This window comes from Tachysurus vachellii, chromosome 12 (assembly GCF_030014155.1).
Source record: "Tachysurus vachellii isolate PV-2020 chromosome 12, HZAU_Pvac_v1, whole genome shotgun sequence".
NCBI lineage: Eukaryota > Metazoa > Chordata > Actinopteri > Siluriformes > Bagridae > Tachysurus > Tachysurus vachellii.
Genome location: NC_083471.1, coordinates 5,323,433 through 5,350,965, shown reverse-complemented (window position 1 = coordinate 5,350,965; position 27,533 = coordinate 5,323,433). Strand labels below are relative to the sequence as shown.

General features: G+C 40.6%; 1 protein-coding gene across 1 annotated transcript in view; it reads left to right on the top strand.

Annotated features, from left to right (window-relative positions):
* Positions 1-27,533, top strand: part of rngtt (RNA guanylyltransferase and 5'-phosphatase) — a 95,706-nt gene that overhangs the window by 38,610 nt on the left and 29,563 nt on the right. The window contains exon 11 of the mRNA XM_060883171.1: positions 10,061-10,225. Within this exon, the coding sequence (XP_060739154.1) occupies positions 10,061-10,225 (165 nt within the window). The remainder of the gene's footprint in view (positions 1-10,060; positions 10,226-27,533) is intronic.

Genomic DNA, 27,533 nt, shown 5'->3' with positions numbered 1-27,533 from the left:
CTATTCTACTCATTCCACCTGCAGAGAGGACAGGAAGATAATGATTTTTTTTTTTTTTCTTGCAAGAGTAATGATGCGAGTTAAATTAGCAGTTCTGTTAGTAACGAATCTTTTCTCAAGAAGCCATTAACCTGCATAAATATTTGCAGCGTTTTATTAGAAGAACATCTCTTAGCCTCAGACAGCCTTCTGGGTCCTCAAAGCAACCCGTCTTACTCGTCCGTCGCTATCTCTTTCTTTCTTCGTCCGTCTCACAGCCTCAAATGTCAGTGTCTCGGCATGGCGCTCGTATCAGTCGCTGTGCTTTCCACACATCGATCACATCGCTTTTATTATAGCCTTTTGTTGCCTTTGCATCAGGCTGGGACCCGGAAAGTAGCCCCTAGGTAGGAACTGTGATTTTTATTATTTTTTTATTTATGTATTTATAAAAAATATCACAGAGCGCCACTTCCTCAGGGAGCGAGTCTGCCCGTCTAATATCGGCTAAATGTTTATCTAGAGACACAGTGCTCTTAAAACAGGTGGGGTGTGAAATTATTAAAGTTTATTTTACATGCAGTTATTTTTTGTGCATTACAGAGTTAAAAAGTGGTTTATTTATTCATATTTTATTGCAGACAAAAAAAAATGCTGTACAAAAAATTCATCTACACCCAATTCTATTAAAGACAGGGTCTCCGATGTTTGAAAGCCAATGTTGACATATAAAATCACCAAAACAAACACGTCCCTAACCCAAATGTGTCCCACCCCTGTATTGATAGCTCCGCCCACACATACATACGTAACCCAGGCAAATAATGGAAAGAAATGTGTCTTTATCATAGCTGAAAGGAAGAACATTACGATTGCAGGTAAACAAACAAGCTAAAATGACACACAAGCATAATCATGCAAAGGACGGCATATATTAGTTCTGTGAAACAAAGCAAAACCAACGTTACTCACCTATCGAGAAGGAAAAAAGCGCCTCAGCGTCTTAAGTAAAGTTGGTCACATATTCACAGATTGAAGTTTCTCGAGTCAATAACTCCTGAGCTAAACACTGTTACTACACAAAACGCGGTTGTAGCTGCGTCTCTACATTACTACGATAGAAAAGAGGTGTTATTTGTGTAGTAACAGCGTTTAGCTCAGGAGTTATTGACTCGGGAAACTCCAATCTGTGAATATGCGCCAACTTCCTGCTCCTTCAGTTCTCTCCAGCGCTGGAAAGCTGATCCTATATTAACACGTCCTACTTCTTGCCTTATCGTAAACCTTTCTTCGCTTTCTTTCTTTGTTTTTATCCTCCATGTCAATGTTAAAACCGCTTTCTGCTAATGTCACACATGCGCACTGAACACTCTCTCTGCCCATATTGACAAGACCCGCCCCCTTTCTGCTCATTGGCTACACGTTTGTTTTGTTTTTTTGTTTATTTTTCGGCCCGACTCAGTTTTCTGAAGCATTTCTCAAAAATCTGAGACCCTACCTTTAAAGCAATGAGAACATGAGAAATGCTGAAAGCACATAATTAATTGACGTACCATTAAGATTTCCCAAAGTTCAAACCTGTTCCAGCCTGAAAAACCGGGGCTCATAATGACATGGCTTTGCCAAGGCTGGAGTGGAAAAACATCACCTTCTACCATGACTTCAACCCACAGGAAACACTTTTAGCCTACACCGAAACGCTGAGGTCTTCTTGCCTGACATCAGGGCCTGACCTCATTAGTTCTCTTGTGTTTGATTAATTCACATAATGAGTCAAATAGAAATGTTTTTATCACCTATAAGTAGGTGTAAGTAGGTTTATGCTTTGGATAAACCATCTGCATAGAGGTGTATGTAATGCTAGTAAACGCCTATGTAGGGCCATCCTTCAAAATATTTTGGTTTGCAGTAACAGTAAAAAAAAAAAAAAAAAAAAAGGGTCGGTAGGTAGGTCTATTTTTTTTTTTTCAAGTTTCAATGTAAAAAAAAAAGTACAATTTTGGTGACGGTGATTACGTAGGTATGAATTTAAACAAATTAGCATATCGTGACGTCTTCAACCCGTGCCTTCGGGCACATCATTGCAACCCTCGTTTTGACGAAGGCCATATATAGACCACAAACAAATTTGTTTGAACGGTGACCGCGAACGTTTTGTTTACTGCAGCCGCAGCCATCGTTACCAAGCGCGAACCGTTGACTCTGACAGTGAATGAGAGGATGAGACGAAGCGAACGCACAGGCCACAGTGTGACATCCGTTAACCATCCGTTAACGTAACGATAGTGTAAACATAGATGAGGTCACAGGTTTTTATTTAAAAGAAAGAACGTAGCCTTCGTTTCTATGTAGGCCTAGGCAATTTATATATTTACAATACTTACTAAAATATAATTAATATTATTTATTGCTTTTGTATTAGTTGTTTGAAGAGTAAAAAAAAAAGGTCGGTCTTAACGCAAATTTTCAACCCAGCAAGTCGGTCAGACTTAAAGCAAAAAAAAAAATTTGAGTCGGTCCTAAATTGACAGGGTCGGTCGGGTTACAGCAGACAAGTATATTTTAAGGATGGCCTAGAGACTAGGTAGAAACAGCTGAAAATCTCATGAGAGTTCAGTAACGAAGGCATTTATACAAATGTCATGTAATAACTTGGCTACCAAGCAGTTTAATGGCCTAGCGGGTCAATGGCCTAATCAGGCAGGTCAGGCTTGCAAAAATACTACTGATTAGCAACTAACCCTAAATCATCAGGATCTAAAGACTCGGGTGAAACCTGTAGAAGCAGTCCGTAGGAACAGACGCCGGGTCAGTGCTGGTTTGCACCGTTAATGAAAATGTCTTGTTTTCAAGGGTAATTAATGTTAAACTGAAATTTATTTTCTCGCTTACACAGAACTGGGTCCTGAAAAAGGACTCTCTTGTGCCTGTCCGTGAGACTTAATGAAGTTATTAAATATGTCTGTGTAACAGATGGAGCCTGACAAGTCAATCATTAAATTGCATTTCTAGACTCCAACAGCCTGAATGTTGGGAGTTGGGAAGAAAGTGTTCATTTGTTTGTTTGGCCTCTGGCTGTGTCTCCATGCTGCAGCAAAATGTCAGTGTACGTTTGGGATTTTTTTTTTTTCTTTTCTTTTCTTTTTTTTTTTTTTCAGCATTGGAGAAGCAACAGCAGTGTGGTGATGGCATCAGAAAGGTTTGACCGAGCTTGCTTATTTGAGACGTTGGAAGGATTGCAGCATTTAGTGTCATGCTCCTTGTGAGATAAGATATATACATTTCACGATAAGATATATACATCGGGATTAGACGAGTAATCTAAGAGCATTAAGTATTCTTTCAAAGCCTAAGGCAGGGTTATTAAACACACACAATCTACACCAGACATACACACTCAGCTAACACATAGTCCAGCAGCATCATTTTCAGCTGCATTAGGTGGAAATTTGTTTGACTGTTTTCAATAAAGCGAATTGATTTCCTTATATCATTAACTACGGTTTATAGCTTTAAATTGCATCTTAAAATACCTTGAAAAAACAAACAATAGGCTTTGAAAAAGGTTCTCATGTCCTTGCTGTTCTTCTGTACATCACACAGAAACACTGTCTGCACTTAAATCTGCTGGATTCTGATTAGATGGAGTATTTTTACCCAGCCCAATTCGCCATAAAAATTATACCTCCCGGGGGCACGGTGGCTTGGTGGTTAGCACGTTCGCCTCACACCTCCAGGGTTGGGGGTTCGATTCCCGCCTCTGCCTTGTGTGTGTGGAGTTTGCATGTTCTCCCCGTGCCTCGGGGGTTTCCTCCGGGTACTCCGGTTTCCTCCCCTGGTCCAAAGACATACATGGTAGGTTGATTGGCATCTCTGGAAAATTGTCTGTAGTGTGTGAGTGAATGAGAGTGTGTGTGTGTGCCCTGCGATGGGTTGGCGCTCCGTCCAGGGTGTATCCTGCCTTGATGCCCGATGACGCCTGAGATAGGCACAGGCTCCCCGTGACCAGAGGTAGTTCGGATAAGCGGTAGAAGATGAATGAATGAATGAATGAATGAATGAATTATACCTCCCAACATTTTACCTGCAAAAAACAATACCTGCAAACCTGCCAACTGTGTCATTTAGAGTCCTTTCAGCTGCTCGTCTTTTACTGAAAATGTTCAGAGCAAGCATGGGGCAGCAGCAATCCTGCCCCTTTGGGCCTCTGTTAGCGCTTGTTTATTAGCACTTGTCAGTTTTTCATCGACTCACTCACAATTGCCACACAACGTTATATAAAGAAGGGTGAGAAACGGAACGTCGGCTCATAGCAGGATAAAGATTTACACCGGTTGAACCTCTGCCTTCATGTACAGCTTTACCTCGGTTTACTTAAGAGCCAGAGATACCAGGTTTGTGCTGCACTAACGTGTCCTTTTCACTAACACACACCCCTATGAGGTGGCTATTAATTATTTAGCATCAGACGCATAAAAGCTCCGAGTAACCAAGTTGGCCAAGTGCAGCACATGCATTTAATGTCTGAACAAAAGTCTGAGCCAAATTCTTCCTGTAACAACTAGACTGATGCTCGCTTTATTTCTAAACTTCTTACCGCTTTAAAATGTCACGGTTACCCGGCACACAGCGGCGTATTTGTGGGATTTTCTGTTTAAAATACCGTCTCTCACACCTCCTTCCCCCGTCAGTGTGTATATGACACTTTTAATTTGTGTGTGTTTACGTAGTCTTGCATGAGGATTTTTGTGGCGTTTCCCTGAAGAGAAATGAGCTGTGCCAGCTCCTTGTGTAACACCGCACACTGCATCATTTAATTTTCATTCATTTAAACAAGCTTTCATCTACAATCCTGTACTTCCATATTGATTAACACCTTCCCGGATTAGCATGTATTTACCCTTTTGGTTTAATCCAATTTACCAGCCCGAAGAAATCACATTACATTTTTCTTGCTTTAGATTCTCGTGGCGGTTAATTGCTCACTCTGTATCAGATCTACTTAAAGCTCTGACGTTGCCTGGGTTTTAACAGTTCAAGCAGGGATTAGAACTGAACGACACACCGCACAATGTTTAACAAATCGTCATCGTCGAACTTATTCCACGCTCATGTATGTGCACGTGTCTTGATTAGTACAAGGCTGTGGTTTCTATCGCTGATGATTGTATACCTTTTGGGACAGTACCAAGATCCTGGATCTATACTTACTGACCAGTTTATTAGGATTAAACCTCTGTTCATTCACGATGTCTAATCAGGATATCCTGACGCAGCTCGGTGCGTAAACGTCGGAAAGTGAACTATTTTTAACCCCAGAAGACCGAACAAATTTAACAGAAAGTAAAAGCGTGCACGTTTTGAAACAGTTACTTTTCGAGAACCAGTTACAAAAAAAAAAAAGGAAGGAAAGGAAGGAAAAGAAAAATGAGCTTCAAGCACCATATTTGTATTCAGCAGCAGCAGTGTCTGAGACAGTGAAGACAAATAAGTATCCCTGGCCCAGTTTATCAGGCATCTTCTCTTTTAAATACAGGGAGACGCACATTATCCAGCCTCGATAACAGCAGTCTTTATTAATCTCAACACCCAACATGTACAGGTGCAAGACTAGCTATACGGGTCTCTATATTTTATATATACAGTATAAAAAATATATATCTTTTTTAATGCTGCTAATAATCTGCTGCAAAATGGGACTCCGTCACGGCCTGTTGACTGTTCTACAGTGCTAGTGAAGTCCACGCGAGAGGTGGCTTAAAGACAGATCGAGCCGTCATCTCCAGCACACATACGCGATCAATACGAAGCGCGCAGCCACCAGGGAGGTTGATCATGCGCTTAGCATGCCATCGATAGCTTTGTCCTTTTCTTTGCCATGGATTTCTTTCTTTTCTGAGGCTGTAGCACATTTTCTGGCATCTTTCTTCCGAGTTATACTATTTTGCACAGGTTAAATCGCAGCACAGTATTAGCTCCTCTTTAGGATGAAGGATGAGCTTACATTGTTGATTCTAAACAATTGTCTTACTGCCGTAAAGCCGAGCGAGCCGCAATCATCATCATCATCATCATCATCATCATCATCATCATCATCATCACAACAGCACGATCGATATAAAGGCCACAGCTGCCTGGGAAGCTGATCTTGTGCTTAGCGGGATATTGATCGGTTAGCCCTCGTTGGCTAATTTGGTGCCAGCTTGTCTCTTCAGTATCATCGTGGAGGTACACGATTGTCTCCAAAATTTTTCTCTTCTTTACGTTCAGTTCTCTGTCAACCATTTTGGCATTTAAAGAAACATGATTGACTTTTTTTCTTCATCACATTTGCATTTTGAAGAACTTTCTACTTAATTTTTCTCCATCACTTCTCTTTCCCGTTCTTGTAAAATACCAGCGATTTAAGAACCTTCTCGTGCTTATAGCGCACTTCTCCTCACTTATTATGGAAAGCACCATGACTTTGCACACGGACTGCTGCACTCCGCTTATCTCCGAAGCAGGAGCTCTCTTAATTGTAGCGAAGGGAGAAAAGAACTAATCTGAACGTTTTTAATATTTTAAAGGCATTTTCAGTTTAATTCCAGGAAGACGATCTCCTGACCTTTTTACAGCGTGTTCTTGGCATCCACATGTCTCGGGGTGAAGCTTTTGGGCAAAGTTCCAGACACGTTCGCAGGCGTTCGAGGGAACATTTTGTTTTGACGGTTTATCATTCAGTGCTGGTCTTTACAGTAAGGCAGATGCCATGGGGTGCCAATACTTTTGATAGAAAAGAAACCTTGAGGCGGTTAAGTTAAAACTTGCAGTGGAAAAAAAAAAAAAATCCAACCTGTTCGTTTTAGAATGTGCATACTGTAGAAATAAATAAGATTTTAGAAAATCCTCAATCATCCATTTATTATTTTTTTTTTTTATTATTACTATTTTTTAATCCCTTCCACTTTCACAGTAGGAGAGTGATGAGTTTTACCCCTTTTAACCATTTATTAGAAAGCTCCTGCGATTTATTCCTCCCTTCTTGAGTGGATGAATCGATCTTTTCCCTCTGGGGTGGAGATGCCTTCAGTAGACGCTGTAGTATGACGACGCCTTGACAGCCCGAAATGCGCTGAATTTAAAATGCCAGTCGATCGTTAAACATGAACCTCGTGAATTTTCAGAAGGTCGGAATCGCCGGGGATTTGCAAAGCGACCCTCATTGTATTATTCAACGGCTTACAGGACTACATAAAATCCCGACGTTTTGAAGTTTGCTCAAATTAACAGTTTGTAAATTGAGATGAAGAAATGCAGAGTATGTCCTCAGCGTGTCTTTCGTCCTTTTCGTTCGCTTCCTCTTTATAGTCGAGGCTGGATGCTATAAGTGTTGGATACGATTCGTTCTCTGAATCTTTCACAGTGTGATATTTAAGCAAAAGCTTATAACCTGAAACTTACAGGGAAATCGAGTCTCTCCTATACACACACTTCCTACACAACTGCCATCAAGATGAAGTCCAGTACTACGTTTAAGTAGCTATGCATTTATTTATTTATTTTTACTTTTAAATAAAACCCTTTTGTGCTCTCTTGAATCTTTATTGAACTCTCAGCATCGCGTAATGCAAAGCAGCGGCTCACAGGGATTGTAGCATTTATTTATTGATTTCCAGTTGTGAAGGCTGTAACTTTTGACATTCAGAGCTTTGCTTTGAATTCTTTCAGACATATCGTTTATCTTGGTGTAAGCACTCAAGGATTCAGAAGACACACACTTATTTATTACTAAGGTTTATTAATTAGCTCATCACAACGAGACCGGTCTTGGAGAAGGACGTGTGTGTGTGTGTGTGTGTGTGTGTGTGTGTGTGTACCAAAAAGTACATTGTATTAGTAAGAGCGAGTTTGTTTTTGTTTATTTATTGCCGTATCGCTTCAGAAAGGTTTGACTGCTGGACCTGGACACAGCTGACGAATGGAAAAAGGCCGGGATCCAATCGATCATTCAGTACCACCGTATGTACAGATCGGACAGTGTGACACTTCAGTAATTATAACACATGCGTATTTAACATTATGCAGAAGATCCTCACATTAGCATACTGAAAGTCTCAGAGGAATTGCACTTGACTGGGAAGAAAAGGTGATAAATGGTCACGTTCGTATTTCACCACAGCCGCGACTGTGTAAGGTTAATGCTCCAAAGACGTCTCTCCGGTTGGCTGAGCACACAAGCTGTCGTCCACGGTCGAGTGCTGACCACACGTCCTTTCACCAGCGGTCAGAAGTCGTCCTCCAGGGTCACGGGAGAGCAGACGAAAGACAGCCGTGACTTAGGGATGCTGTTGTCGTGGAGACGGCTGCCACCAGAGTGACTGATTAGAGACAGAGATTGATTGAATACTCAAGTCTGTGGGAGCTGTTAACAGCAACCTCACACACACACACACACACACACACACACACACACACACACACACAGAGGAAATGTGGCTTTAAATATGACCAAGAATTCATAGGGTCATCTTCAGGCTTTTTTCTTTCTTTCTGCCTGTCTGTCTGTCTGTCTGTCTGTCTGTCTGTCTATCTTTGCACATTCTTTCATATTTATTTATTTATTTATTTGTTTGTTTGTTTATTTATTGATTTATTAGGATTATTCATATTATTATTATTATTATTATTATTAATCGATTATTCATCTTTCTTTGCATACAACCGTTTATAATAATGAATTTCTTTATTAATTTACACACAAAAGCAGATATTTTACATGCCACCAGAAGATGTGTTTCAAATGATCTATCTATCTATTTTTACTTATTTCAACACACCCCCTCTAAAAAGAAAAATTTTTCTTTCCACTGCTTTGATGTGGCTTTGCGATGAGAAACTCACAATTTCATTCTTTCCCAATAAGCTCATGACCCACATTCGATTCCTCTTATACACCACAATCTGCGAAACAAATGAGTTCAGCGGTAATCAGTCGCTCCATTACTGACTCGCTCACTTTTCTCTCAAAATGAACACCGTTTCTCATGTCAGCTTTATTCGAAGTTTTTTCGAAGGCTTGATTGTGTTTGTGGTGTGCACTGTAACATGTGTTCATGCTTCGTTTTTAAAAAAAAAATGCATTATTTTTCATATATTTTACCTTTATTCTACACTGCTCTGTCTCTCCTTGTAAAACGGTCTGATGTTTTCCGGGGTCTATGAAGCCAGTCCCTCAAAAATAGCAATGGGATTTGATTGGTTAGCTGGCCAAGTGTGTTGTGATTCGCTAACCGCCTACTGCAACGTCACGCCCCTTATAAATTTTATAAATAAATTTATAAATAAATTTTAACCATTGATCCCTAACTTCCCCGTCCCTAGGAAGGCTGAACAAAGTGGACCTGCAATCCGGATGAAAATAACAGCGTTTCGTCGGCATCACGGCAACGACACTCCAGCCTACTAACTCCACAGCAATATTAAATGCCCCCCCCCCCCAATTTAATATTCACGGAGGAGGGGTTTATGTAAATATCGGGGTTAGTGATGTCAGCAACCCTGGAGGAATGTCGTGTAGTCCTTACCGGCCGTTTCCTGTAGTCCTTAGAAATGTATTTCTTTAAAAGCAAATATCTCCCTTTGCTTAAAACTTTGAACGTTGTAACTTTGCAGATGTTGTTTATGCTCAAACAGGAACATTACACACTAGCTAAAGTTAGAAAAGTGAAATCGTGTTTTAACACCCCTTTAAGATGAATATAAAACATGAGAGCTGTGCAAGATGTACAAACTTTAACAGTGCTATAACATGTGTTCTGTTTGTTTGCTTTAATATGATAATAAACAGACAGCCACAAAATTAATATTCCAAAAAAAAAAAAAAAACACCACCCACACACATTATATGCTTTGGTAGTCCAACACAGGAAAGTGGAACGGTGTTGTCATGTTGAAAGTAAATTAAGAGCGATGTTTTAGCGTAGACGCATGGATGAGTGCAATTATGTATTTTTTTTCCTTCAAACATAGACTAATTACTTTCGAACAAACTCTTGGCTGTGAAATTCAAATTAATATTGACTTTCGGTTTGTTTGCCAGGGTCAGCCAGTGGGCCAGTGCGACTTCAGCAGACGGCTGCTGTGTATAGAGAAGGAGATCATCTTCCCTCGCTCTGAGAAAATAAAGATGGGTCAAATAGACAAGACCAAGGAGCCTTTCAGCGTCAGGAGCAAGCCGTTCTTCGACCTTCATGTAGCACGGAAGGTAAGTTCATACCAAACATACGATTTTTCTTTCTTTCTTTTTTTTAGTAGCGCTTCATGCTTCATGTTTCAATTACGCTTGCTTTTAAAAAAAGCACCATTCAAAAAAAAAAAAAAAAAAGTGAAGGAAGAACCAGCTCATGGTTATGCACCGTGTGATGCTTTTTTTGCTTTCAGTACTTTCTCCCACTAACCTCACTTTTTTAGACAAACATCACCTTTAGTAATTGTGCCGGTTCACTGTGGGAGTCTTGTTTGTCTATGTTCCATGGTGCACACATTCTCACCTATCCATTTGTTGCGAACCGAAATCGAGAAAGAGTAAAGGCTACGGTTCAGCGCTTATTTTTAATTAGCGAAATCAATCACAGTAATTTGCTAGACATATCTTTCAGCACTCGCTAATTATCTCAGCCAACGAGCTCCTGAGAACCGGCACCTATCGCACCGACGAAGCCAAATACAAGTCACGGAGTGGAAAAAAATATTCTGCGTTTTTGTTAAACACACATCGATTGTAAAAATCTACAGTGCATTAGACTACATTTAAAGGAATAAGTGTACTAAAACTTTATTATTATATCCTGAACAAGGTTCTGAATCCATCAATACTGTTGACATGAAGTTTTCCGAAATGATTAAGGCTCTGTTAATACATCTTTCAGGGTTGTTTTCAAAACAGAAGTGAAAGTGAAGTGACATAAAGCTAGGTTCGGTGATCCATACTCAGAATTCGTTCTCTGTGTTTAACCCATCCAAAGTGCGCACACACAGCAGTGAACACACACACACACACCGTGTACACACACCCGGAGCAGTGGGCAGCCATTTATGCTGCGGTGCCCAGGGAGCAGTTAGGGGGGTGTGGTGCCTTGCTCAAGGGCACCTCAGTCGTGGCCGGCCCGAGACTCGAACCCACAACCTTAGGGTTTAGGAGTCAAACTCTCTAACCATTAGGCCACGACTTCCCCAAATGGAGTCAAATGGAGTGGAATTTGTGTTCCCAGTCTAGGACTTTGGCTGATGTGGACAAATCTTAATAGCCTTTTGAGAATAGCAAAATGAAAGCTCAGGTCACTTAGAGTTAACTAGCATAACTGGTTGTGTATACTGGCTACATATTAGCCAGAACTGATATACATCCCATATTGTTTTGTTTAAAAATGACTAAACCTGTGGGTTCTGGGGTGGCTAAAACTTGGGAAAGCTGCAAGGCCTGACGGAATCAGTCCCATTGTACTGAAGGTTTACTTCTACCTGCTGTGGATCCTCCAGCATCTCTTCAACAACAGAAGGTGCCACCGCTGTGCAAAACATCCCTCTTGTGTCCTTTTCCATACAAAACAACTCACTGGACGATTATAGACCTGTAGTCCTCACATCACATGTCATGAAGGTCAGTTTTTGCTGCAGCTCTCCTTTTAGCCACAGGTAGGCCTGGCTGATTCAGTCATGTATCTGCTGTGAAAGGACCAATCACATCTGGAGTACATCACCACCACAGTGAGAAACACTTTCTTTGAAAGGGCATTTAACACCATCCAACTTGTCTTGCTTAGAGAGAATATGAGAAGGAAGCAGGTGGACTTGTCAAATCTCCTGAGTTTCTGGCTACCAATCAGACAGATCCGAGGTTGTGCGACTGGGACTCTGTGGGTTCGAGTGCTTGCTGAGTGGCACTGGAATATAACTAAAATTACACTCCATGAGCTTCCAGGGTTTGCATCATATTGAGTAATTTCACCACCATAAGGACAACCTGACTTCCAAACCAGAACCCAAGGGAGGAGCAGGCCATGAGCATGACTGTATTTGAACACAGCAAAAAAAATAAAATAAAAAAAAAAAAGTTTTATTTTCTTAAAAGTAATCCTTGGGCAAGTCCAACTCCAGCGGTGGTGTATTTGGTCCTGCTCTGTAATTATAACTGTTTGCATTTAACCCCCATGACTTTGGAGAGATGTATTTTTTTTTATGTCATCTGATTGCTTTTTGTCAGAATGTTATCAAGTAAAACCTTTTACTTACTTTTCAATAATTTGTCTGCATGAACACTTCACATAAACCATAGCAAGAGAGAATAACTTCATTATTATACCATTAGCGTTAATAGTGTAGCAAATCACATATTAGGGTGTTTTTGTTGTGTTTTGTTTTTTTGTGTGTATGTATTTTAACCAAATATCCCCACCATGACTGATCAAGCTTGTTAACTGAGGCTAAAGCAATATCCAGAAAGGTCATGTATATGATCAATATTCAGGCTGCGAGTACATTTATTTTTCCCTTTTACTCAGATTTATTTTAGTCCTCGATTGAACAAAACAACAATCAATGCAGGCGTTAACCATCATGAAGTAGCTTTGTTGCATAATCATTACTCATGGTTTATTAAGCCAGAGTTTCTTGATTTGTTTTGGTTTGGTAACCAATCCAGTAAGTAAAGGGAACCTTAATCTGTGAACCCTTTACATGGCAGTATACCTCATAACTAGACTCATTCACAGACTGATTTAATTTAGCTTCAATGGTTTTGGCCTTTGAGACTTCCTCAGACGTCTGCTTTGTGTCACTGTAAGCATGTCAGTTCATCCTTTCACTGTTGTTTAGGACAAGGCCCGGCCTCTACTGGGCTTAGAACACAATAAACATCTGTGTCTCAGAACTGGTCTGTTAAAAAAATCCATTACATCTATCTTTCTCATGCATACCAAACCAGTTGCAGCCTTATCCCTCATCTTTTTATTGCCACGGTCTGTTTTACTTTGTTTTCCAATCTTGCATGAACAAGTCTGTTACCCCTAAACGGTTATCGGGCTTCTTTGTGACCCCTTGTGCCATGCGGCTTTTTAACGGGTGAAGTCATGCTAACTACTGAAAGAGTCGCTTTATTTTCTGACCATCTGCTGATCGCAGAGCGCTGTCTGAGATAAAGAGGAAGAAAACAAAGGAGGAATAGTGCACAAATATAGTTCACTTGTTCTGATGGATAGATATGCTTCTCTTTCCTGTGTGGAATATAATTGGGAATTTCCCGCTTTGTCCTGTTTTCTTTCTAGACAACAGAGAAACTCTGAGAGCTTCTGTCCTACAGGGTCACCGTGGCCAGCACGGGTCTCGTTCATATTCACATAATTTCATCAGTCTCAGGAACTCCTGTGTTTTCCATTAGCAACAGAGACCCTTGTTTGCATCTGCCAAAATCTCTCGTCTGTTGCAGTCTCAAAACAAAACAGCAACTTCCAAAAATGTCGCCTCAGTATAACCCGTTGTGTATATTGCTTTCTCTCGTCCTTCATCATCGTAAAATGGGATGGCAGCCCGGCAGCTAAAGAGAGGAAGATGAGTTTAGATTGGATTAGCTTCAGCCTGAGCCAGTGTTAAGAGCCCATTAGCAAGCCATGTAGAGAGGAAAATGGAGGTGATGGAGAGTCTCAGAGTCATGTTAAACAATGCTGCATAGAGCAGATGCTTGGCCCTCTAATTCCCTCGTTCTGCGACGTTCAGAAAAAGAAATGCCAGTTCAACGGCGCAACAAGGTCAATTATGGCTCAGAGGTCACATGTGAACTCACACCTCAAGTGCACTCACAGGTGATGTTGCTTGGCGGAGTCTTATTGGTGGTGAATTTGGGTTTGCTGTAACTTACAGAGGCTCTAAGCTGATAGAGAAACTGCAGTGAATCTGAGATCCCTTCCACTGCAGTAGCTGTAAGACACATTAAATTGAAACACCCCGATTGCTGATGATTCTGTGGAACAAGTGCTGACCAATTTTACTTCTCTGAATTAAAATGAACCATATTACAGCCTGTAAAACCGTTAGAAGTGATTGAGCCACCAGCCTATGGCAGATTTTTATCCATGTACACTTATCTAGAATTAGTATTCCTTATTCCTTGGTGGTCCAGTGACAGGACCCTACTCTCCCACGGCTATGACCCGGGTTTGATTTACTAGGCACGGAACCTACCCAGCTACCGAGAAATTAACGCTCAGTGCCGATCCCAAGCCTGGATAAAATGGGAGGTTTGTTTTAGGAACGGCGTCCATCCGATGGTAAACCTGTTCCAAAATGAAATATGCTGATTAGATGATCCGTTGTGACGATCCTGAACAGGGAGCAGCCGAAGGACCACAACAAGCAGCACTTGTGAGTCTAGTATTGCTGTCTGCTCTGCTTCCAGCTGAAGGTAGCTCTTGTTTATAAGCAAGGTCTGGTTGTCAGTAGAAGGATGGAGGACCTTCCCCAGACTGTTAACACAAATTTGAAAGCACAATGCTTTGGCTTTAAGTTTTTCCATTGCTGGAACTAAGGCCTTAAGTCCAAATCTGTTCCAGCAAGACGATGCCTCTGTACACAAAGCGCGGTCCATAAAGACATGGCCTGCCAAGGTTGAAAGAGCTTGAGTAGCCTTCACAGAGCACCGAATTCAATCGCACTGAACACCTTGGGGACGAATTAAAACGCCATCTTTGTGGCTTTCTTGCGGGACATCAGTCCCTGACCTCATTAATTCTCTTGTGGCTGAATGGACAAATCCCCACAGCCTTGCCCTGACATCTTGTGCACAACATCTTGTCTTATCATATGACTGGAGGTTATAATAACAGCAAAAGAGGGAGCAGCTGAATGTTGTTGCCCTTTGATTTTGGAATTAGAGGTTTAATGCTCACGGGTCGAGATACTTTTGGTCATATAGTTTAATTGGTGGAAAAAAAAGGAAAATATAATGTAAACCTTTATGTAGCAGTTAATCTCATGGTTGAACATAGTGAGAAAAAATAAAAAAGCTAGCCAGGCTTGATTAACATGCAATTTGTGTTGCACAAGCTCATAACTGAAATGTTGGCCAAGGACTTGGTGTCTTTTTCTTGAAGAGGCATTAGAAGTGGATAATAACATGTACGTGCTCATTTTTATTAATCGGAGTTACTGCACTTATCTAGCAAACTAGCTCACTCACAATTATTTAATTATCCACCACTTCTAGACCACCTTTAACCGAATCATTTCAGTTTCCTGGAAACCAAAACATTTGTGGAACAGCTTATAAATATTAGATTTTTTTTCCTCTCCAGTCCCGAGTGCTGCTCAGCGCCCAGACTCGAGTACGGCTTTGAGTTGAATGTGTTTAAGTATGCCCAGGGCTTCAGTTTGCTACTCTTGTCACCCATTTCTAAACTTTATAATTTATAGAGCTGCTGAACAACAGTGCTTGTTGCTAATAGCCTCGTGTTGACATTTCCAAACTTTTTCTCATAACATTCCCTCTGCGTGAAGATTTGAACAGCTAATGAGATTTGGCGCGTAGTGTTCCGCTCTTTATCTAAATTTATCTCCGTTTTAATTAGGAGATCTGCAGGTATCTCTGTTTGCCTTCAGTCCAATATCCAGCTCAGATAAATGTGACATCTTCAGAAATTAGGCTTGTAAAAACCCATTTAATCATACCTTTTGATTATTCTGATGAGTTCTCATCAGTCTCTTTGGCACCCTTGTGTCTTTTGTAAACATTTTGTAAATGTGAAACACCTTGTGTATATTTACAGCCATGCTTTCAGCCGTACAAGTCTTTGCCTGGATATGATGAACTGATATTAACGTACGGAAGACACATTGAACTCTTGATTGAAATTCTCACTGATGGTGGCTATAATTAAAGTCTTTTGGCTAGATACGTTGTGTGGCCAAAGGTTTGTGGACTCCTGACTATCAAACCCATATGTGGTTCTTCCACAAGCTGGTGTCACAAAACTGGAATAAAAAGTGACAACCTTAACGTAAAGTGCAGCATTACAATCTTTTTCACTGGAACTAAGGGGCCCGAACTTGTTCCAGTATCACAATGTCCCTGTACACAAACCAAGATTCATAAAGACACAATGCATTAAGTTTGGAATGGAAGAACATCTGAGAGCCCTGACCATGACCCCACTGACCACTTCTGGGATGAACAGTATCTCATGTCTCCTCAGTACCTGACCTCACTAAGGCTCTTGTCACTAAATGAGCTCAACTCTCAAACTAAACGTGGAACAGGATGTTCAACAAAAAGTACATGTTGGAGCGATTGCCCACTTGTTCACAATCTTTTGGCCATGGTCACTATGGATTAAGTGCGTTGCCAAAATCTTTGTCGTATCATGAATCCTGATTTCTCTATCAAAAAAAAATAGAGATAGATCTCACTTTGTGGAAGCAGAACAAGATTTCCATCCAGGATGAAATTGAATTTTTGAAGACAAATTCTCCTGCCACTTTCCTGTACACTGGAAGATTGAAGGGTTACCCGATTTGTCAGCTGCCGAATTGGGGTGCAAGACACTGTGAAGAAAATGAACTCGTTGCTTATTGAAGCAGCGCAGTGACATTTTTCACTTTGCCTCTCATTTGTGTTCAAGCCACACAGAGGAGTCACGGTGAATCTTTCTCTTTTTTATTTTCTTTTTTTTTTAAACTTGCTCTGATTGGTCAGGTGGTTTATAGTTCATGACTAATGGGAAAGTCCATTCTGCCAAGTAAAAACTTCTTGGTTGCCTTTTAAGGTCAAGGCCATTCGGGGGTAATCTCGTGCTATCAGAATGGACGACAGGTTTTCCAGCGAGGGAGGTGACTGTTGAAGCGAAGGAGCTTATTATAATCTTCCTCTCCATGCTGTGCCTGTCTTTGGATGTCCTTTTTATGTTAACCTCTCACCATCACACCACCAAGCTGTCTTCTGAGCATAAGAGCAAAACAAAACACATTGTCAACTCTGCTCATTTGGTGTTACTATTGTTTAGTGGAGCAATTGCACAGAAGAAATCTTAACATTATATTTAACAAAACAATATTTGGATTTGATATTCCCGGCTTATCATTTTTTTCCTCTTTTGGAAGAAAAATAAGACTCTTATGCCCCTTTTCCACCGAGGCAGTTTGAGTGCTGGTTCGGAGCCTAATTTAGAACCAGTTCTTTCTTTTTTCTGAACCAGGAAAAGTGGTTCTTAAGTAGCACCAAAACGTTGCTGGTCTAGACTTAAGAACCGCTTGTGTCAGGAGCTGGGGGCGGGGCTGTGGGCGGGGCTACTGTTAGCGCATTTGGTAATGAACCTTAAGTATACTAATGTTTAATACACTTTTACTTTACCGCAATATGATCCATTATCAGCACACATGATAGTAGGTAGCTATTTGCTAAGACTAACTTTTTTCTGTGTTAATGATAAAATAATGTTATGTACCTTCTCGATTACAACCTCCGTTTATATAAATTACATGGAGCTGCACGTACACGTTGGATTCGCCACGTTTGTATGCTAATGTAGGTTTGCAAAGCCATGAGCATTAACAGTAAAGCAACATCCGCCGTTGCTGATGTGTTTGTGTTTGCCGCTGCTGCGCTAACGTTGCCGGGACACGTGACACGTATACAGTGACGTCAGACTCGGATCTGTGACGGTTCTCTAACCGATGGAAAGGCAAACGGTTCTTAGAAGGTTCGCCAGTGGAACCAACTCTGAACCAGCACCAGTGCTAGCTCTGAACCAGCACTCGGTTCTTTTTGGTGGAAAAGGGGCATCAGAGAAGAATTAATTGCAGCTTGTCTTTACAAAGGTACCTGGGTCAGAAAAACTGTTACAAAACACTGACACTGGAGACACCTTCTAAAACTAATGAAATAAACATGTCCTCAGAGAACAACAATTATACACTGTGGACTGTTTACTCTATAAATCCTTGTTACAGAAGTGTAATTTTAATATTAACCTGCGATTTACTTTGCAGCAACTCGAAGAGCTGTGTTGTTAGAGATCGTGTCTCTTTTAGGCTGCTCATTGCTTCACTCATTGCTTCACTCATTGCTTGGGGTACAAATATTTGCAGTTCCATGTCCCTGGAGCCTCATTCAAAATACAGCCAGTGTTCTTGCTGTAGGACTCATTTAGGTATTATAATTTGCTTCGTTTATAAATGTTGTATTGCTGATAACGCCTCACAACCCTAACCTCAGTTTAATCAGTTTTTAAACGGATCAGACCCGTCAGCCGTGTAGCATTTAACCAGGGTTAATACCTTTCATTACATTACCCTCAGACAGCATAGACGTTCTGGCTGTTCGACTTACTGCTCCCTTTATATCTCTGTAATGTGTGCTATGAAATGCTAATGACTTTCTTGCAAGTTTGGATCTATGACACTTTAGCCATTTGCTTTTGTTTACACTCACTTATTACTTAAATTGGAAGATAAGACTTATTGTAATTGTGTCTACCTCTGTTGCATTACCTTTGAGATGCTTGGAGATGAGGTGTGTGTGTCTGTGTGTGTGCGTGTGTGTGTGTGTGTGTGTGCGCCAATAAAGACCAAAATCGAATTTGAACAACTGTCTCCCTGCTGAGGCTTTTTATCTTCAGAAGCCCTATACCCTTCCTCAAGTCTTTGCTCCTTCAGGTCTGATGATCCTTTCAGTATGACTCATCGGGCAGGTCACAGGGCTCAATGCAAGTCAAAAATAAGCCAGTAATAAATACCACCACCACCAGGGAGCTCAGTATTGACATTAAGCTGGCAGACATGAAACAAAAACTCATATCTCGTCTGTGATCGAAAGTCATTTCTTCTGCGTTAGTTGTTCAGACGGCCGTCAACCAGAGAAACAGATCTGGCTACAGACTGCAAAAATGATAGTGTTTATCTGAAAATTGAAAAAAACACTTTGGATTCCTTTCACCATTTTGGTAGGGGGGACCGGTGACCATTAGGGGAAGCTAGAAAAAGCTAGAACCCACATTAGCCCCATATGGTGTCGCTGTCATGTGTTTTCTTCATGGTGATGACTTCCTACTGGGCTGGACAAATACAAATATATTAGAAATGCTGCAGTATTCTGCTTATTTTCAACACGAAAATCTGCAGAACCAGGTTTGCTCCAAAGGATGGAGGTGTGCTCCAAGAGGTTTTTCTCTAGTTTGAAAAAAGGACTGGTTTTAAAAATGTAAGTCTGGTTTTAAAAATGTTTTTCTTTTTCTTTTTTTTTTTTTTTCTTCCCCCCAGCAAGTCACCTTTTTGTTACACGTGCCATTAAAGATGATTTTAAAATAGGCAGCATGGAACTTTTATCTGTAGTTAGTCCTGAAAGTTTAATTTCCTACTGCATGCTTTGGGCAATTAAAAAAAAAAAAAAAATCTCCCATGCAATATATTTCATATTTAATCCCTGCCACCACTCTTCTTTTTCTCACCTTATCTCGGAGATGAGGCATGCATAAATACAGAATCCTCCTTCAATTTGCTCCAGCAGTTTTAAGAACCTGTCTGCCTCCTTTGTTTTGCTAATCTGTCGGGTTCATACGAAAGTTTGAAAGTCTCTGACGGAAGCACAGGGGCTCATTAAACAAGGTTTGGCGCTGGCCAAATTTATCGCGCAATGCTCAAATGTCTAATTCTCAACCTAGGCTTTTTGAATCGAGCACGCATGAGGTCTTGGGGGGCTTCGGGTTCTGGCCGACATTCAAAACCCTGTCATCTATTTCTGCACCTGCAGCTTCAAGATCAATAAAACCAGAGGGATGAAGAGAATAAAAAGACTGATGTTTGGTCCAGATCTCTTTACAGGTTTGTCACCGGTATTAGAAATTAATGAGGTGACAATTGAGCCTCGAGTTAGCAAAGTGCTGAGAGAAGCTTTCAGAGCAATGTCCAGCTGGAGATCATGCTGTAGCTCACGCCGTACTGTCTGTCCCATTATGCACTAAAAGTGCGGTGTTAATTTTTCAACCCAAATGTCTTCTGTGTACGCTCAGCAGATCGGTGCAGCAGCTGCGGCTAGAATATATTAGATCATTGCTCTTTGTCTCGTTCTGCCTTGTTTTTTTTACTCCATCTCTCTCTCCGGGGATTATTCGGAGACGCTCTTGCATCAGGATTCAGCTGTTGAAGTCGATAACATTCAGCACTTTTTCCCTTGTCGAGAGATGCTTTTTGTAGCTGTACATCTTTCCCAAATGCATCCCGTACCTGAGTCAGCTGTACTGCTGTTTGCTTGAGTATTCAGGGTGCTAGAGCGTGTGTCTATTGGGAATGACGTTCTATTTGTTCTATTGTTCCATTGCCATTTCTGTTCGCTGGAATTAAGAGGGTCAGCATGACAATGCCACTGTGTACAAAGTGAACTCTATGAAGACATGATGTGGTAACTTGGACTAGAAGAACCTGAGAGTTCTACACTGAGCTCTGACTTTGACCTCAACCCAGCTGGACACCTATGGGATGAACCGGAACACCGACTTACATTTACAACGTTAGGCAGACGCCCCTTATCCAGAGCGACGTACATTATCTCATTTCTATACAACTGAGCAGTTGAGGGTTAAGGGCCTTGCTCAAGGGCCCAACAGCGGCAACTTGGTGGACTTGGGATCAAACTCACAACCTTCCGATTGGTAGCCCAACACCTTAACCATTAGGCTACCACATGCCTCGACTTCACACGACTTCACACCTGACCACTTCACTCTTACAACATCAGCTCCTGATCTCACTAATGCTCTTGTGACTGAATGAGTGCGCTCTAAATTCTAATGGAAAACCTTCCCTTATAAGTGTAATAAGGCTGTAATTGCAGCAAAGGAGGAAAGAAATCTGTAATCATGCCCATGGTTTCAGAATTGCCACGTATGAGTGCGATGGCCAGCTGTCCCCAGATACTCAGAAAATCAAAGGACATTGTCCCTCAGATTCAGACCTGTAGATCTGTGCTTTGTCCCAAAGTAGTGTTAAAATTTGTATGTCTGGATAAATTAAGGTTTCACCTGTTTCAGAGAATAGCCAATATATATCATTTTACAACGCTTTGTTTCTGAATTTCCTTGACGTGCCTTTCCTTCATCCAAAGAAGTCAAAGATTCAAGGACACTAACTCACGATTGATGCTGCACATGAAACTCGCTGCATATCACTGATCCCATCATGCATAGACATGTTGGTTTGTTGGCGTTTTGCTTTCTCACCACAAGCGAACTGCTCCAGAGTTCATTGGTAATCTGAACAAGACCCGATTGAACTCGATTGCCGCGTTCATATTTGTCAAACCAAACCAAACCGAAGTTCCTAAACAAATCCTCTGAATGAACCAGCTTCATGTTTATTTATTTCTACATGATTCATTTCCTCATTTTTGCTTTTTTTTCCCCAATCACTTTTCAAATACCTATTTTTCAAATAGCATTCTTTCTTCCTAATAAAAAAAAAAGTAACAAGTTGCACTTTTTTTAATTTAATTTTATTTATTTTAAATAATAATTTGTCCACCCTTTGTAGCAACACATTATTATCTTGACGGACCGATTGAAGCGTCCCTGTGCTCAGGGAACCGTTATTAAGTTGTCACTTGAGTGAGCGGAGAATTATTTATTTATTTATTTATTTATCTATCTAACATAAATATCAAGGTTTCTCCCAATTCAATCCAACGCATTTGTGTTCTAAGCGGAGGGCTTGTCATCTGCAGTCATATTAATGAGGTGTTTGCTCAGGCTGCATTATTTATTTAGCATTCTGTCATCGTTTCAGCACGTTGACTGTGTGTAGGTGTGCAGTGGAGAGGTGGTGATGTGTTTATAATAGTGAATTAGAAAGAGGATGATTCTTTATTAAAATACACAGTAGGTGTGCTTCGACATATGCCTTTGTTGTAAAAGTGTTCAAGTTTTTTGACTACAGAGCGAACTGTTGATGGATTGAGCTGTTAGTGCAGTTGTTGTTTTTTTATTTTTATTTAATGAAACGTCGGGCACTTTCAGTTCTACCGACGTGAGCAGGAAGCCTCTGTGCTTTGTATATGTTCTCCTCTCTTGTGTTTATTGATACATATTTCATATATTATTTAGCCACGCAGATTCTAACAATTCTTTTATTAAAAATCACATGCACAGACTGAGAGTCGAATAGCAAACAAGACTTTTTCATGCCCCAGACACATTTTTTTTTTTAAGTATTCATATCTTGAGTGGTTTTTATTTGTGGTGTTGTTGAAATGTCTTACATCACATCAGCTATTAAAAACAATAAATAAGGAGCATGCTTTTATTTCCTGTGGCTAAATCACAAATGTCATTCTACAATATTTATGAAGGCCAGTAGGGCTGTGTGTTGTGTTATATCCTAGGCAAGGCGAATAGAAAGCTGTTGAGATGGTCGAATTTGCCTGGATCATGAGTCTCATGAGTCAGGAATTGTACAGCGAAACAAAAACCCACTACGGATGAAAATAAAATCCGACACACTAGGTTGTTGAGAGAACATGGTTTGCCTCGGAAATCACACAAAAAAACTACATTAAGGTGGCTTTTACAATGGGAATGTATGCTGAGGTAAGTTAGATTGCATCATTGATTCTCTCTCGAACCCGAAGTTCATTACAAATTTGCACGGAGAACTCAACCGTATCAACTCACCTCAACGTTTCCCTGACAATCATGTTACACATGTGATTTGCTTACCGATTATGTCTCCAAACACACACCCAAACACAGGGTAATTTACCTCCTGAACCCGAGTTTGTGTTCATAGGCATTACGGCACAGTTCCAGTGCAACCCAAAAACACACCACTTCTCAAAGGTAGTGTCTGGGTTGGTACCTTCGTTGTGTGTGACAGATTTTACATTGCCTATTTGCCATGCAAACAGATTTTCGTTCTCGGTTTTAAATGAAACTACCAGCATGAAAGCAAGTGACCACTTTGAGCAATCATTGGTGTGTAGAAGGTTGACTAAATTCAGCACAGGTACTCGGGTATGGCTCGTCTCGTGCGGTTGGTGAACTCAAATTATAGGAAATACACTTAGTGATATGTCTGAGATCTCCAACAGTGTCTTTTCTCCTCGCCAACACTTTTTCAGATGTATTTGGGTCCTTATTTATTTCTTCCTAATTTATTTTTGACATTTTTAACCCAGCTACCAACCAGGGAGGTTGAAATGTAATACATGCTTTGTCCATGACGCGTGAAAGCCATTCTTTTCCACTACAGTGTCACACACTGTGTAACACACTCAGTGGAAAGCACTATCCACACTATTCCACATACATGAGCTCACAGACGGCAACGACTGGCTAGATCGAGACGAGGACAGAGACGGTGGGAGTCGAGGGAGTACGCCATCCCTTTCACCCAGAAAACACGGCTAGTTTTGCTCTTGGAATCACCAGCCAGAGATGACAGTGTCAATCATGGACTGCTTAAAAAAAAAGTCTGTAAAAGCTATTCAGGCTCGAGTGCAGGTGCAGCATAAGAACTCCATTAGTAGAAGAACGTCAAGTCCAAGGACAAACGTGTAGTTTACTGCCTGTTCTGTTGATTCTGGACTTTTTTCTCAGTGTCGTTATTTTTATGGTTATTATTTTTACTGTAATGGGCTGCTACAGTAAAACGAATCTGTTGCGTGCAGCCGACCAGAAAGATTTTTAAATGCCAGCATTAAATCATTGCTGACTTTTGCCATCAGGTGCTGTGACATTTGAGTCAAACGCACGCTTGAACTCAAAGCCGTTCGGCTTGCACAGAAAACAATGATACACTCACTATAGAAGGAGCGTCTTTAACCTTTTGGACTCGTGGAACATGAATGGAAATCTTCTGAAAAACACTGCGGTTTTGCTTAGGTCTTACTTTCCGATTGAGCCTGAGATATGGGAATTTGGGATTGTACGTGGGTTGCATTTGAAAGATTTGGCTTTACAGCAGAAGGATCGCTATCCATCATCACTGTGAAAAGGATGTGGGACAGCTTGGGCGTTCTCCACACTCACCAAGACCTTTTGTTTTCCATTTTCTTTGGTTTTATTACAGCTCATCTGTCTTAGAAGGAGGCTCAGGCGAGCCATTTGTCTCTTATCTCACTGTAATCCACAATCTCCCTAGAAACTATCATGACATCATTAATCATCCTTATGGGCAATTGCTGAAGATCTTTTTCTCTTTTCCACCCCTTTCCTTTAAAATATCTTGCTTTAATTATCACCGGGTGGCTCGCATACGGTTCATGGAAAATATGCAACATCTAAATTGGCTGTTTAACAATTTCTTTACAATTTCAATACAACCAGAATCACACAATTCTTAAAGGCGTTTGTGCCACTTTTTAGTGTTGTGTGTTCATCTGTGAAGACTCTTATGGCACCCTGTGTGTGTGTGTATATGGTTATGAGATGGGTTTGACCTATTAAACATCAAATATGACATTAGTTAAAAAGTCAGAGTTAATGTGTTTACTGAAGCGACTGATTAGCAATCAGAGGACAACTCTAACAGTTTGGAAAAGACTAATAAAATAAAACGGCACAGTGGGACACTGATAAACTTCTTTGCAGATCTTGTTTGACAGCATGGCATTACTGGGATTTTGATGATAATTGCTTTGTAAGTCCATTAAAGCCTCTATTTTGGCACTTCATTTGCTCCTTTAACAAACCTCACTCAATTTGCTCACCATTTTATTCAGTATTTATTATCTGAACAGACATCCTCTGTCACATAGTCTTTAACATCGTCTCAATTCTATAACTCGAATGATGCGACACTTTTGGCCACGGTAAGTTAGAAAATGTTCGGATTTTGGAGTCTATATAATCTATATACAGAGTTATGGAAAAATATTTGCCCCATACTGATTTCTACTTTTTGCATATTTGTGCCACTGAATTGTTTCCAGCTTAATTGTTCCTTGTTTACACAATCAGACCAGTTAACCAAATTGAATTGGTTCAGTTAGTATAGACTTACTCTGGCTTGATTACTGCCAGTCTTGATGATAGAACTGTTCCTGTAATGTGAATTATAAAAGCTCTAAACAATACTCTCAGCATACCATGGCATGATAAAAAAGAGATTCTTCAAGAGATCCATTTCTAAGGCTCTGGGTCTTCAGCAATCTACAACAAGAGCCATTATGTCCAAATTGAGTAAACATGGAATAGAAGTGACTGACCTATCAAGTTTTTTTAAGAGCTCATTAGTGATTCTTCCAGGAGTCCACAAAGAACTCAGAAGAACAAGGCATTGTTTATGTTAGGAAGAAACCAAGCCAAAATGGTGTACATTGAAGAGTTAGAAGGTGTGGAAACCACTGCCATTAAAGGCAAGGTTCAATTTTGACAAAATAAATAAATAACACCTTGATGTGCCATGCTCTTTGGACTGGAACGTGTTGTAATACACGTGTATAATTACACATGGGCTTAAAGCTAACACAACATTCCCCAATTGAACGTCATACATCAGTTCCATCATGGTGGAAGTAGTGTGATGGTGTAGGAAGGCATTACTGCTTCGTGTCAAAACCGACGGAACCACGAATTCTGCTCTCGAGTAGAATGTCCAGTCTTCAGTCTGTGATGTTATCTAAAGTGGGTTGTTCAGCAAAACAATGATCCAAAGCACAAGATCAAGTCTGCTGCTGAATGGAAAACAGGTATTGGAGTGGCCTAGTTTCTACTTTAAACAAATCATTTGTGTCTGAACGGGATTCCGCATTACTCCTCCTGTTCGCCACTGAATGTTAACATTTAATGTTGAAAAACGAAATTGCTTCAGAAAAGATATTGTATATTCACAGTAGCAACACTATTCCTGCTCAGGTCCTGTGCAGCTGATAAGCAGTGGGGTGAACTTTCTGCCTCATCACACTTTCCTGCTTCTGAAATGGAGTTTTTGACAGTTTTGACTCAGCACTGACATTTTGACTTGCAAACCAGCATGTTTTTTTTTTTTTTTTTTTTTTGGACATCAGATGCTTTTGTGGAAGAGAAATTTTCAACAGGCTAAACCTTGTTTAGATTCAAGCCGTGTTCCTTTTATGAACCTCGACCTTACCCAGATCTTATCCACACCATCATGCTGACTGGAGGAGTTTTGGGATTTACTGGAAACATAATTGGTTTTCGGCAAATGCTACACACTCACCGAGCTGTAGTGTAGAACTCTGATGGGTTTCCGCGGGGTCATAAAAAGTCAGAAATTTAACAATAAGAATTTAAGGCCATAAAAAGACATAAAAACGTCCAGATTTTCCATACAAGGTCATAAAAAACATTTAGCCACGTCTTAAATTGATATGCTCGTCCATTAATTTGTTCTTCAATCAAAATGCGCTCGCGGCGGCAATGGCATTCATTTGTTTCGCCTGTTGTAGTTCTGTATGAAGAATCTTGGTGGTATCACACTGGTATCACAGCGTTCCAGAACTACAAGGTCCATGCGGCAGCATACAGACTTGTCGGAAGGACTTTCACAGAAACCCGCGCGAACTCCGAACCTACTGTATCATACTGAGTCACTGCTTAGTTTAATTAAAATCATCCTGGCTATCACAATGGGAAAATGTACCTTTAACGATCTGTGGCTCGAAGACGGTGCGTTTAGTAGCTGGCTCAAGCCCGTCGCTAACAATCGGTATCAAGCCTATTGCACTCTGTGTAAGAAGACGTTGGAGCTGTCTGGTTTAGGCATAAAAGCCTCGAAGTCGCATGCAAAGTCGGAAAAGCATATCGTTGCTGTAAAAGGTATTGTAATTTTGTACAAATTATTGTAAAAGTAATGCCATAAAATAATTAATTTACAATGTTACTTTACAGTGTTACAATTGTTAAGTGTTCCTGTGTTCTGGATACTCAAGAAAAAGAAGGCAAAGGCTTCAGTTTCTTAATCTTAAGTAAGAAATAATAGAATTATTCATTCATTCATTCATTCATTCATTTTCTACCGCTTATCCGAACTACCTCGGGTCACGGGGAGCCTGTGCCTATCTCAGGCGTCATCGGGCATCAAGGCAGGATACACCCTGGACGGAGCGCCAACCCATCGCAGGGCACACACACACACACATAATAGAATTACTCTTTAAATAATAAAACTTGTTACTCTCAATGAAAGACAATAATAAAGACTTTTGAAAGGAGTTTTAATGACAGAAGTTATTTATCGTAATTCGTGTAGGTCATAAATTCAAATCATAATGGTTATAAAAAGGTCTTAAAAAGTCTTGAATTTGACTGATTAAACCCTGCAGAAACCCTGTATTAAATCTAAAATTTGCTTCCTAGCAAGTTGCTCAATGTCCTTGGTGGACTTTTGTGAAGTGGTTGAATGGCTGCAGGCATTGTCTAGCTCCAGGTATTCTGCGGTCACGAACGTGTAGCTGTGTGCACGTGCATGTTCTCATTAATTTGTATTCTCAAGCGGCTGAGCTCCTCCGACCCACCGAGTCGACAGCCTTGATCGAGAGAAAGCTCTGCTTTCAGATATGCTTTGTCTGGCATAAAGAG